At 41.8% G+C, this 20,233-nt stretch overlaps 1 protein-coding gene across 1 annotated transcript in view; it reads left to right on the top strand.

Moving 5' to 3' along the window:
- The window catches only part of SEPTIN7 (septin 7), a 469,639-nt gene that overhangs the window by 394,869 nt on the left and 54,537 nt on the right, over positions 1-20,233 (top strand). Inside the window, exon 11 of the mRNA XM_070944651.1 lies at positions 1,425-1,560. Within this exon, the coding sequence (XP_070800752.1) occupies positions 1,425-1,560 (136 nt within the window). The remainder of the gene's footprint in view (positions 1-1,424; positions 1,561-20,233) is intronic.

Below are 20,233 nucleotides of genomic sequence, written 5' to 3'. Positions count from 1 at the left end.
ACGCGCTCTACATGGGGCTACCCTTGAAAAGTGTTCGGAGACTACAGTTGGTCCAGAACGCAGCCGCGCAAGCTGTTGTGGGTGCACCTAGGTACACCCACATTACACCAATTCTCCGCGAGCTGCACTGGCTCCCTATTGGTCTCCGGTCACAATTCAAGGTGTTGGTTATTACCTTTAAAGCCCTACATGGCTCAGGGCCAGGTTATCTTCGAGACCACCTTCTACCGCATAGCTCCCAGCGACCGGTAAAATCCCACAGAGTTGGTCTCCTCCAGGTCCCGTCAGCTAAACAGTGCCAGCTGGCGGGCCTGCGGGGAAGGGCCTTCTCTGTGGCTGCCCCAGCTCTCTGGAACCAGTTACCTCCTGAGATCCGGACCATCCCCACCCTATTGGCCTTCTGAAAAGCGGTGAAGACCTGGCTTTTCTGGCAGGCCTGGGGCCATTGATCTCGCTGTTGCGATCTGGCGAGATCCAGCCATGAATGGTGTGAATGGGTTTTAATTGTTTTTAATGTTTTAATTTTTAATGTTTTTATATATGGTTTTTAAATGCATTGTAAGCCGCCTTGAGTCTTCGTAGAAAGGCGGCATACAAGTTGAACAAATAAATAAATAAATAAATAAATAAATTAAATAAATAAAGTAAACTGAAACTGAAAGAATATATTTTAATGTAAACATGTGTAGTAACAGTAGAATTATATGGATTGAAGGATCGGAAAGAACATGAATAGATGTACTTTAAATGTATAAACGATTGTGATTGGTACTAGAAGTGTCTACTGAGACATTGAATAATGAAAGAATGAAGGATGAAATTTTGATATAAATCGCTGTGAAGAGTTATTTAAGGGAAATATGAATTTTAAAAAACACATCTTTGAATATTATAGCAATATGGGAAAGGAAAAAAAAGTTAAAATAGAGATAGAAATAAGAGGGGAATAATAGTGTGTGTGTATATATATATATATGTATGTATGTATGTATGTATGTATGTATGTATGTATGTATGTATGTTAAGATATATGAAAGAACAAAAAGAAGGTTTAGAACTGAAGGACGATAGAAGGATAGATTATTTCAGAATATGCTATTTCTTAAGGATGTCCATCATGTATCTATGGTATTGAAACCCACTCACACAGCATAATATATTTAACTGTTTAGAATTATTGTTTTTCTTATACTACTGTAAACGGAGCAGCACATGATTTCATTCTCTTTGAAAACTAGATTTTCATATTATTTTTCAGTATAGAAGAAAATAATATGAGCATTTGAATCTTGTTTCTTAGCCACCTCTTAACTCTGGGTTACTTTTCATTAGAATGTTGCTTGATTGTTGTCTGTAATGCTTTTCACCAATTAAGCATTTGCAAAATAAAACTGAATATAGTCATCTATTCTGATTTATTGCAGAAGCCCTCTGGCACAAATGGAAGAAGAAAGGAGAGAGCATGTAGCAAAAATGAAGAAAATGGAAATGGAAATGGAGCAGGTATTTGAAATGAAGGTCAAAGAAAAAGTTCAGAAACTAAAAGACTCTGAAGCTGAGGTACGTATAGCTTGATAGAGAATTTACATTCTAGGATCAACAGAATAAAATAATAAGTAGAACCAGTACAGGTAGTCCTCAACTTACGACCACAATTGGGACCAGAATTTTCATTGCTAAGAAAGGTGATTGTTAAGTGAGTTGTGCCAGACTTAACATTTTTGGCCATGGTTGTTAGGTGAATCACTGCAGTTGTTAAGTGAATTGTGTGGTCATTAAGCAAATCCAGGTTCCCGCATTGACTTTGCTGGTCAGAAGCCAGCTAGGAAGGTCACAAATAGTGATCACATGTCCCTGGGACAGTGCAACTGTCATAAATACATGCCGGTTGCCAGGTGCCCAAATTTTGATCATGTGTCTATGGGGATGGTGCAACAATCATAAAAGTGATAAGTCACTTTTTTCAATGTTGTAACTTTGAACAGCTGCTAAATAAATGGTTGCAAATCAAGGACTACCCATATAGTATTAATTTATCACCGTGATTGTGCTACTCTAAAGATAACTAAGCATATATGGATGTTTACTGGATATCAAAGTAAATTCAGTGGGATACTTAGGTGTATATGCAAGATTTCTCTGATAAATACAGGGAAGATTTCTCTATCCTATGTAGGATGAGAGACACATGTAACTCCTAATGACCTCTTACAATACAGATGGTCTGTCATTTTACCAAGGAGCAAGGCACAGAGGTAGTACAGCATCACTGGACGGGTTTTCAAGAAACAGTGTATTTTGGTGGAAGAGGGTGAATGATTCTGGAAGTATAAAATGGAAAATAGGTGTGCTAAACTGAATTTCAGATTTTTTTTTTCTCACAATGAGTTAGTCTTTAGGCTGCTATCTCTCACTACTATAGGACCTAATCTGGTTCAGTCACCATGTTAGTTTGCACCTCTCATTCTCCAGCACATTTACATGACTAGTGCTAGGGATTCTTCATCAGTTGAAGATTCTCATTTTTCTGAGACTCCATTCACAAGGAAAATCCCAAGGATAGTAGAAGCCGTCTATTGCAGAATCCCATCCTATACAAAAGAAGGGTAGCAGGAGAAGAGTACAGTTAGCATGCTTGTCCCCTTCCAACCCTTATCATCCAGTCATAGGTAATTATTTGTTGAAAAATATTTCCTTCTTTTCAGGTATATATAATATCATGTACTGTGGTTTGTTTTTAGGCTAAGTAATGATGTTTTTACCTTTCATTGTCCCTAAGGTGCTTTTTCAAAAGGCAACTGGACTTTGTTTTTCCTTGAAGACATTTTGCTTCTCATCCAAGAAGTTTCTTCAGTTCTGACTGGATGGTGGAGAATGGAAGGATTTATATTCCTTGCTATCATGTGGTCATTAGCCCTCTTTCTAAGAATCTTTGAGGCCACTTGGAGGTTTATCTGTGCCCTCAGGGTCACCTGAATAGTGCAGATGGGTGTGGAACCTTCTTGGAACTGCTGAAAGGACTGTGTTGTAAACAAGAGATAAGTGGTGTTGTATCCCTCCCCCTCTGTTGAGAGAGGGCTGTTCAATCTTAATGTAGATGGCCTCTTTGTTCCCTCTTTCAAACCAGTGGTCCTCTCTGTCCAGAATGTGGGTTTGCTGTCTTCAAAGAGTGACCTTTGTCTTTCAAATGCAGATGGACTGCTGAATCTTGTCCTGATGGAGTTGTTCTCTTATGTTGTGCCATGAAAAAGCACCTTTGAAAAAGCACCTTTGGGACAACCATGACCTGGTTGACTGAGTATCTCCATAGACAGTTACCTTTCATTATTTCTGTGGAAATGGGAGATTGTGCATATTGACAGTTCCTTAACTATTATATAAATATTTTGTAAAATACATGTAAAGGACACATGTATGTGAAAACATGCATGTTACTGAAAATGCACAAAATATATTAACAAAAACTACACAGAAGTTCAGTCAGTGGTGGGATTCTGCCGGTTCTAGGCGGTTCGGCCAAACCGTTTGTTAAATTGCTGGCTCGCCCCGCCCCTTGCCCCACCCCTCCGCACCACTATTTATTGCCAATAAATAGTGGTGGGCGAGGGACGGGCGAGCCAGCAATTTAACAAACGGTTCGGTGTTTTTTTGTAATTTTATTGGCCCGCGGAGCTTCAGCATAGGCTAATTAGCCGGTTGATTAGATCGGCCTCCCGACTCTCAGCTGATTTGCTCTCAGCTGTTTTGCGCAGGGCTCTGTTCTGTTGCTAGCTGCAAAGAGGTAAATTGCTGGAGCAGATTTTTTTTCCCCCTAGTTATGCTGAAAAACGAAACTGAAAGTAAAGCAGGCTGTTGGCTTTGCTCTTTGTTGCAACGTTGGAAAATTAGGCAGGCAGATTTATTTTCTTTTTCCTCACCAAAAAAGGTAGGTGCAAACAATGGGAAATTTAGGGAAAAAGAGGAGAGTTCAAGATTTTAAAACACAAAAGAAAAAAAGCTCTATTTAACTAGGGAATTGTAATAATTGAGATACTATTAATTGTATATTGTGTTGAAAGCAGAAATGGTTAAGTTGTGGTTTGGAGGAATATAGGGGGGAAATTATTTGGTTTATTATTATTGGTAAATATAATTAATTGATTTGTAAGAAATTGGATTGCATGGAAATAATTGGAATATTCATGTTCATATTGATTAATATACAAAATGATAGTTATATAACTAATTGATTTATATTAAAATGTTGAATTTATATTAAACAACTGTAATATTACATAATTAACCAATGTGAGGATGGATATAAAAATAGATGACAATGGGAAGGGGTATAATATAGAATAGAAGGGAAAAATTGAATTTGATTAAGATTAGAGATGAGGATGAAGGGTAATATTGGTTTTTTAAAAAAATAGATAAGGAATAAATATGGCAAAAAGGAAATATAGAAATTGTAAATTTAATTGAAATGACTAAACACTGTTTAAATTTGTGAACCGGCCAAATACTCTGTTCAAAGAAAATTAATTGTATGTTTGTATGTGTGTTTCTAATTATTGCTATTTATTCATATTTGTTCTCTTTTATTCTTTAAAGTTTAACAATTCATTCTTTATCTTAATATCTTTATATTTGTTTGGGGTTGCCTTTCTTCCATTTCATTTTTTTTACTGTACAGCAATCTTTCTCCTCAAACATACCACCTCTCTCTTTTCTTTTCTTTTCTTTCCTTCTTACTTTCTCCCCCCCTCTTCTTCTCCTCCCTACTTCCTCTTCCTTTCTCCTTCTCCTCCTCTCTTCCTCCCTCTCTTACCCTCACTCCTACTCTAATTTCCCTTTCCTTCCTTCCTCCCTTCTCTTCCTTCCCTCTCTCTCCTTCTTTCTTCCATCTCTCTTCTCCTTCCTTCACCCCTCTCTATTGCTGTATCCTTTTGTGCATATGGATTACTCAGAGGGCTGAAAAAGTTATTTTTGACTGGTCCTCGCACTTTTGACCACTTCTCGAACTTACGACTGTCCTCACATTTTACGTTTTGCTCCCTATCTTGTCACAGTGGTGAAGAGAAGTAGTGGTGAAATGACTGACACGGTTGTTAAGAATGCTGCAACGGGCATAAATGTGAGGATGGTCATAAGTGCGAGGACCAGTCAGAAATGACTTTTTTCAGCCCTCTGAGTCCCTATGTACATAGCCACGCCCACCCGGTCACATGACCAGCTAGCCACGCCCACCCGGTCACATGACCAGCTAGCCACACACACCCCGGTCACATGACCACCAAGCCACACACCCCAACTAAGCCACGCCCACAGAACCGGTTGTTAAAAAAATGGAATCCCACCACTGAGTTCAGTGTACAAATTTTCAGCCCGACTGTTTATAAACATATAATTAAAACATAGTTTAGATTGGAAAAATGAAATATTGACAGAAATTACATGTACAAAAGTGACCTTAAACTTTTGTACCTTACACCTACAGATAATAATACAAGAACCTCTCTCTAAATGACTAATTTATATTTAAACCATCTTAAAATACTAATAATAAACATTCTAAAAATCAATATTCATATTATATTCTCTTGATTTTAAACTCAAAACAATCAATTGTCAAATATGAGTAACTATATATTTAAAACACAATATTTTTCTAGTCAGATCAGATCTAATCCTCAAATCCCAAAGTCCAAAGTTGATTTTTCTCCTTATCTTGTAAGAAATCTAATAGTGGCCTCCAAGTCACAAAAAATAGTCAAGCTGCTGTCTCTAAGCAAAGCAGTCTATTTCACCATCTCAGCTAGCTTCATTAGTTTCAAAATCCATTCTTCCATTGTAAGTATATAGTTCTCTTGCAGCCAATGTCATATATAAAAACAAAGCCCCATGTTTTCTTTCCACCTGTTCATCTGCCATCCCTAAAAGAAGTGAAGAAGCTTCATGACCTTCTAATTCCAATAGCCTTTTGTTTTTTAAAGTTAACCATTCTTTTATCCAAACCAAACAGTATGCTTCAAAGTATAATTTCAGGTTGGGCAAGACCCCCCTCTTTTATTGGCATCTTGAAGCAATTTTATTTAATTCTTGGTTTTTTGCCTTTCCACATAAACTTAAGAGATGTCCTTTCCCCGTTGTTAAAGGGTAAATCAGTTGTCATAATAGGTAGATTTTGAAATAAAAACAACATCCTTGGCAAAACATTCATGTGGAGTTTGCTGTCTTCAAAAGTGGCCTTTGTTTTTTAAATGCAGATAGACTGCTGAATCTAGTCCTGATGGGGTTGTTCTCCTATGTTGTGCCATGCGTTTATGAAATGGTTGTTTTGTTTCCCCAATGTACAGATCTGCACATGGCTCAACTGCATTGTACTGCATATACCACATTGCTCAGTTTGTGTCTGGGTGTTTTATCCTTGGGGTGGACAAGCTTCTGCCTTAGTGTATTCTTGGGTTTGAAGTGTGCACGTATGTTGTGTTGGCTGAAGATCCTCCTGAGCTTTTCCGATATTCCTACATATGGAATGACAATGTTGCTTCATTTATTGTTCTCTTCGCTGTCTGTTATGGAGGAGCTCCTGTAGGGTCTTTTTTGAGATTTGATGAAGGTCTCAGTGTTCCAGGAACTGTCTGTCCGAAGCTGGGTAAAGTACAACACACACACGGAATTGGCTAATACAACCCAGGGTTTAATCTCGGTTAACACGACAGTCTTACAGAAAACGCTGGCGCTGTGACTTCAGCTCAAAGACGGAGTTAGCTGGCTGCTCAATTGCTGTGGTTTTATAGGTGTTGTAAATGAGTTTACAGCTGTAGCATCTTTGAATATACCGCCAGCTCCCGCCCCTCCCATTCGAAGGCTGAGAATGCCAGTGAATGATGTCATCAGCTGTCGTTGCCGCTTTTGCTTCAGAGTGCCTGGGTTTCCCACCCCCTTGGTTTCCTCTTTCCTATACCGTCCGTCACCTATCACCATCAATGTGTTTCCTAGACGTGCACCCCCCTCCACCGTGCTTTGTTCCTGAATCCAGATGTATTCTTGAACATCCCTTCCCTGCATGGGTAAGGTTCTTGCCATCAGGTTCATCACGTGTGTGTTGAGGAGATTTGCTACTCGACATGCTGCCCCCCCTACCAGGTTTCCTTCTGCAGGGGTGAGAACAAAGACATTGATTATCTGTTACCTGCCGCATTTCCTGGTTTGTCTGGGTGCTTTCTATGAAATTGTTTTAACAATCGTGGAGCGTTTAGGTCCTCACTACGTACCCATGACACATCTGTATCAGGATATCCTTTCCATCTCACTAAATATCTAAGTGTTCCATGCCTTATTTTTGAATCAAGTATTGTTTCCACCTCATACGTGTTACCTGTTATAGGTCCTGGACAATTAGCTGTTATCCGTATGTTATTTGCTGGTTTAAGGAGGCTACTATGGAATACGGGGTGTATTCAACTTAACAAAGGTGGTAGTTTTAACTGTACTGTTACTGGGTTTATTATTTTAATAATAGTGAAAGGGCCTATATACTTCGGACCCAGTTTCCTACTTGGTATTTGCAGTTTAATATATTTGGTGGACAAATATACTCTATCTCCCACCCGGAAGGGTGGGGTATCACATCTCCTTTTATCAGCATATTTTTTATATTCTTTGGATGCCTTGGTTAAAGCAATTTTTATGTGTGGCCAGTTTCTATTTATTTTTTCTATCCAATCAGGGGGTTTGTATTGGTTCGGTACTTGGCTATCTAGTTCGGGAATGGCAGGAAATTCTTTACCCGATACTACTTGGAAAGGTGTGTACCCTATACTACTGTGTATAGTGTTATTGTATGCTGCTTCCGCAAATGGAAGAAGGTCGACCCAATCGTTTTGCTGGCATGAGACGTATGATCGTAAATATCTTTCTATCATAGCATTGGCCCGTTCGACTGCCCTATTAGTGCTCGGGTGAAAGGCGGAACTAAGTCCCTGATTGGTACCTATCCGTTGCAAAAATGCTCTCCAAAAGCGAGCGGTGAATTGGGGTCCCCTATCTGATATGATTCTTTTGGGTGCACCATGTATGCGGTACACATGTTGTACAAATAGTTTTGCTAGATGCCTCACTGAAGGTAAGCCTTTACATGGTACAAAATGCGCCTGTTTTGAAAACAGATCAAGTATGGTCCATATAACCGTACACCCATCACTCTTTGGTAGTTCGACGATAAAGTCCATTGCTACCTCATCCCATGGATGCTGTGGATCTGCTACTTCTTGGAGAAGACCGAAGGGTTTACCTGGGGCCAGTTTAGTTTGTGCACATATGGAACAACCCCATACATAGGCTTCTATTTGAGACCGCATCTTTGGCCACCAAAACTGCCGACATGCCAGATGCAATGTTTTTACAAAGCCAAAGTGCCCTGCAGTTTTCACATCGTGACACTGCTTTAGCACTTTATCCCTTAGAGCGGACGGGATATATAATTTATCGCCTCTCCAAGCGAGCCCTCCCCTATGTGTTATTAATGTTTGATGATTTGTAAGCCAGCTATCGGTTGACAATTCCTGCTTTAAGTCATCTATCCATGGAGACCTCCCAAGACCACGATCTCTTAACTGATGTCCAATTTGTCGGGGGTGGGGTATTAGAGCTTGTGTTGTATTATCTCTTTTACTCTCATATTGAGGCATACGGGATAGGGCGTCAGCCAAATAATTCTTTCCCCCTGGCACTACCTTCAACCTAAATGTAAAACGACGAAAATACTGTGCCCATCTGATTTGTTTTGGTGACAATCTACGGGGAGTATGGAGGGCTTCCAAGTTTTTATGATTGGTCCAGACTTCGGACTGTATGTTAGTGCCCTCTAGAAGATGTCTCCAGGTCTGGAGTGCCCATTTGATGGCATAAGCCTCCTTTTCCCATACAGTCCAATTCCGTTCTGTGGTTGTTAATTTTCGGGAGGTATACGCACAGGGGTGAAGCACCCCCTGGTTATCTTTCTGTAATAATACTGCTCCTACCGCTACGTCACTGGCATCGGCCTGCAACACGAACGGCTGTGACGTGTCAGGATGTTTCAGGATAGGTTCTCGGGCGAATAAGGATTTTAACTGTTCGAATGCTATTTGACAGGCCTGTGTCCATTCTATGATCTGCTTTGGGTTTGGTTTTCCTGGTTTGGAATGTTTGGTTCGCAAAAGATCAGTCAGAGGTAAAGCTATTTGGGCAAAAGATGGAATAAATTGCCTGTAAAAATTGGCAAAACCCAGAAAGCTTTGTAACTGCTTCCGGGTTCTCGGTGCTTGCCACTCCAACACTGCTCTAACCTTGTTGGGATCCATTTCTATACCTTTACCTGTAATCCTAAAGCCCAAATAATAGATTTCTCTTTTGTGAAACTCGCATTTTGACAGTTTCACAAACAGTCGAGCCCTCAATAATTTAGTCAGGACTTGTCTTACTAGGTGTACGTGTTCCTCCATCGTATTAGAATAAATTAAGATATCATCTAAATAAACAAGAATGCCCCGATACAAATGGTCATGGAGCACTTCGTTGATAAGCTGCATAAAAACAGCAGGGGCGCCCTGCAGACCGAACGGCATCACCTGAAACATATAACTGCCGAGAGGACAGTTAAAGGTGGTCTTCCACTCATCACCTTCACGGATACGGACCCTGTAATATGCCTCTCTTAGGTCTAGTTTGGTAAAAATCTTACTAGTTGCTAAGGCCGCCATCAAATCGGTCATGAGTGGTAATGGATATAGCGGCTCCATGCAAACAGCATTCAAGTCTCTAAAATCAATGCATAATCGCAACCCACCATCTTTCTTTTCCTTGAATAATACTGGTGCCGCCATATGAGACCTACTGGGTTTAATAAACCCTCTGGCGAGGTTTTTATCAATAAAGCTTCTTAACTCTTTCAGTTCATGAGGGGCCACCGAATACATCGATGGCTTTGGAAGCCTGGCACCCAGTTTTAATTCTATGGCACAGTCAGTGTTGCGATGAGGTGGAAGGAACTCACACTCCTTCTCACTGAATACTCGCACCAAATCCCTGTATATATCTGGAACCCCTACTGGAAGTGGCAGAGGCATTTCCTTCCCAACCGCTCCGTGAGTACTCTCCAAGTGTTCAGGACCCACTGCAATCCTTACTTTACGATACCCATCCTCCCACCAAATAGTGGGTTTCCATTTATCCAGCCAGGAGAGTCCCAAAATGAGGGGCTCAATCATAGCTCCAACCACTACAAACCGTATTAATTCCCAATGTTGTCTGAATTCAAGTCGTACTGGTTCAGTGACATGGGTGGCTGGCTGTCCTCCTAGTACTGAGCTGTCCATTTGTTCAAACACTATGGGCTTTCGCAACTGAACAATACGAAGACCCAGGTTATCTGCTATCGACCGCCTTAACAAACAACGTGTACACCCGGTGTCTATTAATGCTCCCTGTTGTACCTCCTTACCCATTTGGGTATTTTTTAACATCATCAGGATTATGAAAGGACATATGGGAGCACATACCATAGGGTCTTGTGCCTCCTCTTCTTCCTCTGCAGCTTCCATCTGGGTTGGTAATCGGGCTGGTCCAGAACGGTAACCGCCTCCCTCACGTACCTCCGGCTCAATGCCCGATGATTGGGCCGCTATTCGAGACCTCTCCTGGGTCACTTGTGCTTGTGGCTTTGGTCATCTCCCTGGCACTGCTGCTTGTGGGGTTGACACCCGAATGGGGGGAAGGGGACAGTCAACTGCTCGATGACCCTCCTGGTCACATCAAAAACAGCAAAATGTGTGTTGTTGATTGCTTGCTGGCTTGATATTCATCGGTATGTAGGGTCTACCCACCCTCTGCCCTGCTGGTGGTCTCTCCGGCAGTCTACGGGGTTGGGTTGGCTTTTCCACGTTGGGACGAAACTCTTTCAAGCCGATGTCAAGCTCTGCTGCAGACCTATACCATTCCGCTAAACTGGTCCCCAATCCTCGGTACACACAGGCTTGCCGTAATTCCCTATCGAGGCCCATGTGGAACTGATGCACTAACATGCGTTCGGGCCAGCCTCTCAATCGTCCAGCTATTTTGCGGAACTCCTGTATGTAGTCCTTCGCTGCACGGCTCCTTTATCTCAACGACATCAACTCCCCCTCGGTAGCAGCCTGGGCACAGGCATCATCTTCAAACCGTCTACGAAGGGCCTCCAAGAAAGGCCCAAGGTCAGCTAACTCCCTAGCGTGTTTATTATGCAAGCCAGCCACCCAGTCTGCTGCTTCACCCGTCAAGACCGTAGTAACAGCTACTACTCTTGCCCATTGAGAGGGGTAAAAATGCCCATAGGTGTCCATATGACTTATCACCTGACTGAGAAAAAGGGCTACACGTTCAGAGTTCCCATCAAAAGTAGCTTGCAGCCGGGGTGGGGCCCCTTTCTTCTCTTCTGCTTGGGCCACTCGCTGTTTAGGGCGAACTACCGGCAATTCACACTCCACCGTCCCTTCCGCACCTTCCTCTGTCTTCTCAGCCCCCTCCAGCACCTCCAAGTCCGGCATAGATGCTCCGTCCGTTGCCCCTTCTGCCATCGCTCCTATCAGCTGCCTGTCGTCGTTCCGCCCCAATGGAGAGCAAAGAAATCACGAGGAACTCTGTCTTTCTATCAGCATTCCAGGAACCGTCTGTCCGAAGCTGGGTAAAGCACAACACACACACGGAATTGGCTAATACAACCCAGGGTTTAATCTCGGTTAACACGACGGTCTTACAGAAAACACTGGCGCTGTGACTTCAGCTCAAAGACGGAGTTAGCTGGCTGCTCAATTGCTGTGGTTTTATAGGCGTTGTAAATGAGTTTACAGCTGTAGCATCTTTGAATATACCACCAGCTCCCGCCCCTCCCATTCGAAGGCTGAGAATGGCAGTGAATGATGTCATCAGCTGTCGTTGCCGCTTTTGCTTCAGAGTGCCTGGGTTTCCCCCCCCCCTTGGTTTCCTCTTTCCTATACCGTCCATCACTTATCACCATCAATGTGTTTCCTAGACGTGCACCCCCCTCCACCGTGCTTTGTTGCTGAATCCAGATGTATTCTTTAACATCCCTTCCCTGCATGGGTAAGGTTCTTGCCATCAGGTTCATCACATGTGTGTCGAGGAGATTTGCCACTTGGGATAGCCACATGCTCTGAGGGCTTCCTTTATGTGTTTTAGTTATTTTTCTTTCCCATCTTTGCTGGTAGGTAGGCCTTCAGCTCAGTGGTGTAGGGTTCTGATGACTCCCATTTTGTGCTCTAGTGGGTGGTGGGAATCAAAATGTAAATATTGATCTGTGTGTGGGGGTTTTGTGTAAACTTCAATGTTGTTGTTTATTTTTTTGTTTATTTTATTTTATTCAATTTGTATACTGCCCTTCTCCTAGTGGACTCAGGGCGGTGCACAGCCAGAACTAAAACACATACCAATACAAAATTTAAAATTATTAAAAGAATTACATAACTTTGGCCCAAATTTAAAACAATTCGAATTAAAACCCATTGACAATTTGTTGGTTTTTTTTGAAAAAAAATTATTCATTTTTAAACATAAAAACATATTTATTTTATTTTATTTTATTTTATTTTATTTTTGAATTTGTATACCGCCCTTCTCCCTGAGGACTCAGGGCGGTGAACAGCCAGATAAAAACATCAAATACAAATATTAAAACACATTTAAAAATATATATAGATTTGGCCCCATTAATTAAAACGATAAGCAAAACAGAACAATTAAAAAACCCTTAAAAAGAAATTAAGCCAGCCCGGCTTGTTGAAAAAAGAAAGTTTTAAGGGCACGGCGGAAGGCACTGAGGTCATGGATTCTCCTTATCTCAGGGGGCAACTGATTCCAGAGGGTAGGTGCCCCCACAGAGAAGGCCCTCCCCCTGGGGGTCACCAGCCTGCATTGTTTGGCTGATGGCACCCCGAGGAGGCCCTCTCTGTGGGAGCGCACGGGTCGGTGGGAGGTCGTCAGTGGCAGTAGGCAGTCTCGAAGATAGCTAGGCCCTATGCCATCTTTTTAGAGCAAAAGTTTGGTCCGGTATAAAATAAGTATAGATTCCAAATTTCATCCATTAACATCTTAAAAAGGAAAGAAAAAAAGATAAAAAGAAGAAAAAGAAAAAACAGATCTAAACCCAATTTTTATCATTCAATCTAACATTTTGTTCTAACATTTAACATTCTATTATATATCACCCTAAATCTTAAATTCCAAATCTAAACAGCTTTTTATAATATTCATTTATCATTTTAGCAATCAGTATTTCATATATTTTCCTTACTTCAAAGACCCAAATTAAATCAGTATTTCTTCAAAATTGCATCTAAAGGTCAACATAGAATATTTTACTCCTCTCTTGCAAACATTTCAAGAGAGGAGTAAATTCCACACCTATATTTTATTATACCCAAAATATTTTGTTTTTGCTAGTTAAATCATCTTCTCCATTACAACTAATTCAAAAGTATCTCCTTTACTCCTCCTAGGTTTGTTTTTGACTGGATTACAATTTAGTTAGCTGATTTCCAGAGATGTTTTCCTCCACTCCTAACCTTATTTATTGGCTGAATCACAGTTGATTTTAACTGCTCTCCAACATTTTCTCCTCTGCTCCTCCTAGTTTTATTTTTAGCTGGATAACGGCTTAATCAGCTGTTTTCCAGGGATGCTTCCCTCCGCTCCTAACCTATATTTAGCTGGTTCACAGTTTAGCTTTAACTGCTTCCCAGCTCTGTCTCCTCCACTCCTCCTAAGTTTATTTTTGGCTGGTTCACAGCTTGATTGGCTGTTCTCCAGGGATGCTTTCCACCACTCCTCACCTTATATTTAACTGGTTCACAGTTTGGCTCTAACTGCTCTCCAGCATTATTTTATTTATTTTATTTATTTTTGGATTTATATACCGTATTTTCCGGCGTATAAGACGACTTTTTAACACATGAAAATCTTCTCAAAAGTCGGGGGTCGTCTTATACGCTGGGTGTCGTTCTCCTGTAACCAGGCAGACCAGCCCGAAAGGCTCTGACGAGCCTTAAATGGCTCTGGCAATCCAAGCTCTGATGATCCAAGTTTGCCTGCTAATCAGGCAACTCAGCTGGGATCGCCAGAGCCATGGAGAAGGAAAAAAGTTTTCCCCCTCCAGCTTGCTTACGTTAGCTGCTAGTCACAACGCTTGCCTTGCTTCACTTGCCTGAATCCATTCCATCAGCAAGCCACTCCCTGCCTGCAATCAAGCAGGCAGGGAGTTGTGGACTTCAACTCCCAGAATTCCTCAGCCAGCAAAACAAAGCTGGCTGAGGAATTCTGGGAGTTGAAGTCTACAAGTCTTAAAGTTGCCAAGGTTGGAGACCCCTGTTCTATTGGGTAAGTTTTTTTCCCCTTTGGGAGCTTTAAAAAAAAATAGTTAATTGGGGTTTTTTTTAGTTGTTCTTTTTTAGACCTAGCCATTTAAAGTTTAGGAAGTTTTAAATTTAGTTTTCATATAAAAATTAAAATAAAATAAAATAAAATAATATTTGTGCAGCTTTCTGAGATTTAGTGTGTTTCTGTAGTGTTTCACTCTAACTACACAAACACACAAAATCTCACAAAGCTGTATGTGGAATTTTGTGTGTGTAAAGTGTGAAAGTTGGGTTTTTGGGCTTTTTGTGGCTGTGTGAGGTTCCTGCTTGTTGCAGGGGCCATTTTGGGTCTAGCACAGCTGCTTTTACATTGTGGGTGAGCCAGTTGATGTTTTTTAATTTTTATTTGGTGTGTATTGGAAGAGGGGTAGTCTTATATGGCGAGTATAGCCCAAACCCTATATTTTAACAGGAAAAGTCGGGGGTCGTCTTATACGCCCAGTCGTCTTATATGCTGGAAAATAGGGTACCTCCCTACTCCCGGAGGACTCAGGGCGGTGAACAGCCAAAAGATAAAATACACATACTACAAAATTTAAAAAACCATATAAAAACACATTAAATAATTTGGCCCATACAGATTAAAACAACTAAAAATAGGTTCCATCTGGAACCTATCTGGATCCATCAGGCGCCTGGGGCGGGGCCACCTCATCGGTTCCGCCTCCCTGCGGTGGGGTGTGGCGGTTCGAAGGTCAAAGTGAAGGAGGGAGTGATCCGACCATGACAAGGGCTCAATCACTATATCCCCTACCTCAAGATCACTCAACCACTGACCAGAGACAAAAACCAGGTCCAGCGTGTTTCCCCCCGTGTGAGTAGGCCCATGAACTAACTGGGTCAGGTCCATAGCCGTCATGGAAGCCATGAACTCCCGGGCCGCCTCAGACGCCTCACCGACGGATGGCAAGTTAAAGTCCCCCATGACCATAAGCCTGGGGATATCAACTGCCACCGTGGCTATAACATTGAGCAGCTCGGGCAGGGCCGCCGCCACGTGGCAGGGAGCCAGGTACGTGATCAGCAAGCCCATCTGTACCCCATGGCCCCACTTCACAAGGAGGGACTCACATCTGGCAGTCTGAGGAACAGTGGCCTTCCTTGGACCAAGACCTTATTTAATGACAACCACCCCTCCCCTGTGACCTCGGCTGATGAAATGTGCGAAAACCAGGTGGGCACATTTCAACAAGGGGGACCCCCCCATCCTGGCCCAACCAGGTCTCCATAATACCCGCCAGGTCCGTTCCCCCCTCCTGAACAAGATCGTAAATGAGGGGGGCTTTATTTCCCACGGATCTGGCATTGCATAACATCAGCCGAAGGCCCAGGCCCTGAGGATCTGTGCAACCTGGGGAATGAGAGGAGCATTGGGGGCCGGAGCGCGCCACTGCTCGAAGACAGCGAGCGCGCACTCCCACAACACGATATGGCCTCCTGCTCCCACCATATCTGCCCCTCCCACCCACAGTACTGATGTGATGCCCATCCTCGTCACAGGCTCTAACCCCCTCCTCGACCCTGAGTCCCGCACCTCCTATGCCGTGCCCCTCAGCCGGACCAGGCCCCCTCCTCAGTGGGTTGTCCCCCACACCCACAACCTTAGTTCCAATCCAACCCTCCCCCCCCGGAACCCCTTAAAAATTGAGTTAAAAATTTGGATAAAAAAACCCTCAACCTCTTCTTCACTGCATGCCACCTCTCGGGGTTCCAAAACCCATCATCAAGGTAGACCCTCGATAATGTGGAGGGCCAGGCCTGCGTGAGGGGGGAGTCTCGCAAAGTAAGAAGCTCGGCCGCCGCATACATCCAATAAATACATCCAATGATGGGGGGTAGCATCTGGCTAGGGTCCAGCAAATAGTCTGAAAGGTCCTGGAGCAAAGATAGATCTTGGTGCGGGTAGAAACTGGACTCCACTGCCCTCTCACGGCAGTGGGAGGAGTTCCAAGCTATTTCAATACACTCGGAGGGTAAATATCCAAGCCACCCTCTCACGGTGGCTGGCTAAATGGACATGGCAATGGAAGATCTAATAGTCTGTCCCCTCCGATGATGAAGTAGCAGTAAAAGATCAGCTCCCTCAGCACCCGCATAGAATTGCCCAGTCTCCATCTGGCAAGGGGGCTCAGTTGGAAAAGAAAACCGGTCCATATAGGCAGAGTAATAATAATCCCAAGGGGGAAGATGTATGTAGAGGAGATAGCTTATGGCCAGACACAATCTCCTCCACTCCTCCTAAATTTATTTTTAGCTGGTTCACAGCTTGGTTAGCTGTTTTCCAGGGATGCTTTCCTCCACTCCTTACCTTATATTTAACTGGTTCACAGTTTAGCTCTAACTGCTCTCCAGCATTGTCTCCTCCACTCCTCCTAAGTTTTTTTTTTAATTTTTTATTTTTAAACACAAACAAACATACAATGTAAATACATGTAAAAACACATACATATACATTAATACAGTACACACACACAAAAAAAGAAGTCTATCGACTAACTCCTAAGAAGCTATCGCATCGGTGGCTATTTTCTAAATTGCCTGTTGTTTCTTTATTTAAAAGTTTGCATTTCTGCTTATTTGTGCCTTAACGATACAATTCTAAACATAGTTTTCTGCAAATTGTACTAACTGTTCATTTTTTTCCCCCTTTTTAAATGGAAATTTTAAATTTGGTTTTAAATTATTGGGGTTTTAAAATTCAGCCAAATTATTTAATCTGTTTTATTTCATTTTAAATTTTGTATTTATATGTTTTATTCTATGGCTGTTCACCGCCCTGAGTCCTTCGGGAGTAGGGCGGTATACAAATTTAATAAAATGAAATGAAAAAATGAAATAAGTATACCATCCTGCTGTTTCCTCATGTGCCAATTTCTGTACTCTTATTTAAGGTTTCCTGACATCTTATTTTACTGGGCCTATCTTTCCCTCCAGCCATGAGTACCATCTTTGCCAGACTATATAGTAATCGGTATCTTCCTTTTCTTGGAGCTCTTTAGTGAGTCTATCCATTTCTGCACATTCGGTTATTTTTGCAATTATTTTTGCTTCTGTTGGTAGTAATTCGGATTTCCAATTTTGAGCATACAATATGTGTGCTGCTGTCAGGATGTGAATGGTAAGGTATTTTATCTCTTTGGTATATTGTGGTGTTGTCATTCCAAATAGAAAAAATTCTGGTTTCATTTCGACTTTTTGCTTAGTTATTTCTTCAATCATTCTCTTAATTTCTTGCCAGTAGTGTTGTGCCTTTCTACAAGACCACCAGAGATGGTAGTATGACCCCTTTTGCGACTTGCATTTCCAGCACATTGGTGATGTATTTGGAAACATTTTAGCCAAACGTGCCGGTGGGAGGTGCCATCTGTAAAATATCTTATATAGGTTTTCTTTGTATGGGATCGACATTGTCATCTTATGGTTTTCTGTCCATAGTTTATCCCATTTGTCCAGCTCTATGTTATGACCTATATTTCTTGCCCAGCTTATCATGTTTTCTTTCACCGTCTCCTCCTCTAATTTGTAATTTAGTAAATAACTGTAAATTTTAGATATCATTTTCTCGTCCGTGCCTTTTGTATCTTGTCCAGTTCATTCGGTTCGGTTTGGAATCCATATTGTATCCGGTCTGCTGTGAATCTTGATTCTATTTGAAGGTATGGCCACCAATCAATAACTATACCTCGCCTTTCTAGTTCTTGCCTCGTGTATAGGTTCCCTTCACTGCTCAACAGTTCTTGATATTTCCTCATCTTTCCTATTTCTATAGTATTTGTTGTTTCAATGAAGAAAGACGCGTAGGCAGGATGATGGTTCACGGGAAGGCCCCTCGGGTGGAAGGCACCTTGATCAAGGCACCTTGGTGTCAAAGTAGCCTTGATAGTACAGTGGTTTAGTGCACCCTATTATTAACACAGCTGCCTGCAATTTCTGCTGGTTCGAATCTCTCCAAGGCTCAAGGTTGATTCAGCCTTCCATCCTTTCTAAGGTAGGTGAAATGAGGACCCAGTTTGTGGGGGCAATAAGCTGACTTTGTATAAATATACAAAAGTATGAAGGCTATTGCTTAACGCATTGTAAGCCGCCCTGAGTCTCCGGAGAAGGGCGGCATATAAATCAAATTTTTTTTAAAAAAAAAAAGTACCTTGGGGAAGGCACCCTGACTCCATCCAGAAGGCTTCCTTTTATTGTCATTTTACAACTACCATGGCAAAACATCAATCAACGTTTACTTGTCCTGATTGGCTACAGAAAGCTCGTGAACTCCATATAGATTCCTCGTGTTTCCCTCATGTTATTTCCTGTAACAGACAATTGCCTACGTGTTGGGCCCCCATGCCTGGTATATCTTGATATAGGGTCTCTGCCAGACATCCTGTTTCTACATTCCTGATAAGATTAGGACATATGGTAACGTTGTTTACCCAGTGCGGTTTGCCGACAACTGAGGTCACACCATCCCCACAGTATTTGGGTAGATTAATGCTTCCATAGGGGACAGCCATCTCGGGATTTTACTATAATGTTGCTTTCTGATATCTTTCCACCTTTTGTATAATGAACCTCTGATTAAGTGTCTCTGGAAGTACCCGTGTTTCTTGTCTGTGCCTTCCCACAGAAATGCGTGCCAACCTCGGCTCAAGTCGAATCCCTCCAAGTATAGTGTTCTCCTGTTTGTTAAGTCTATCCATTCTCTGATCCAGTTTAGTGACGCTGCCTTGTAATATAACTCCCAGTCCGGTAAACCGAGGCCTCCCTTCTCCCTGGTGTCCTGTAAACATTTTATTTTGATTCTAGCCTTCTTTGCTTGCCAAATATATTTCATTATTATCTTATTGAGATCCTTGAAAAAATATTTTCCTGGGCCAATTGGTATCACTTGAAAGAGATAGAGGAGTCTTGGTAGGACGTTCATTTTTACTGAGGCTATTCTACCTAGGAATGACAGTTGTACCTTGTTCCAAGTTTCCAGATCTTTTTTAATTTGTTTCATCAATTTAATGTAATTGTCCTCTCTAATCATTGTTACTTTTGTGGTGAGCCAAACTCCCAGATATTTTATTTTCTTAACAATTTGTATTCCTAATTCTTCCTCCAATTTTGTCTCTTGTGTCTTTGTCATATTTTTGGTTAGGACTTTGGTTTTTTGTCTATTGATTTTGAGTCCCGCCACTTTGCCATACTCTTCTATCTTCTCTAGTAATTTGATTCCTGCGACTTCTGGGTGCTCCACTATGAACACCACATCATCGGCAAAGGCCTGTAATTTATATTCCTCTTTCCGTATCTTTAGTCCCTTTATTTCTTCTTCCTTTCTTACTTCATTTAACAGTACTTCCAATGATATTATGAACAGCAGTGGCGATAGTGGGCATCCTTGTCTTACCCCTTTTTGTATATTTATTTTTCCTGTCATGTCCCCATTAATTGTGATTCTCGCTGTCTGGGAGGAGTATACTTTCTTGACCATTTTTAGAAATTTGTCGCCGAAATCCATAAACTCTGTGCTATAAGAAATTTCCAATTCAAATTGTCGAATGCCTTTTGGGCATCGAGAAAAATTAAGGCCACCCGTTTGTTGATCTTTTGCTCATAATATTCTAAGACATTTAAGATTGTCCTCATATTACTTTTTATCTGTCTCCTTGGGACAAAGCCATTCTGATCCGGATGTATATAATTATGTATAATTGTTTTCAGTCTTTGTGCTATAATTGTCATGAATAGTTTATAATCGACGTTTAACAGAGAGATCGGTCTATAGTTTTTAACCACCGACTTCCGGCGGTGACATCAGCATG

The sequence above is a fragment of the Pituophis catenifer genome, unplaced genomic scaffold, assembly GCF_029215685.1.
Source record: "Pituophis catenifer annectens isolate HBS135680 unplaced genomic scaffold, rPitCat1.0.hap2 SCAF_5, whole genome shotgun sequence".
NCBI classification, from domain to species: Eukaryota; Metazoa; Chordata; class Lepidosauria; order Squamata; family Colubridae; genus Pituophis; species Pituophis catenifer.
The sequence above is the reverse complement of the archived record's forward strand: the minus strand, read 5'-3'. Positions and strand labels throughout refer to the sequence as shown.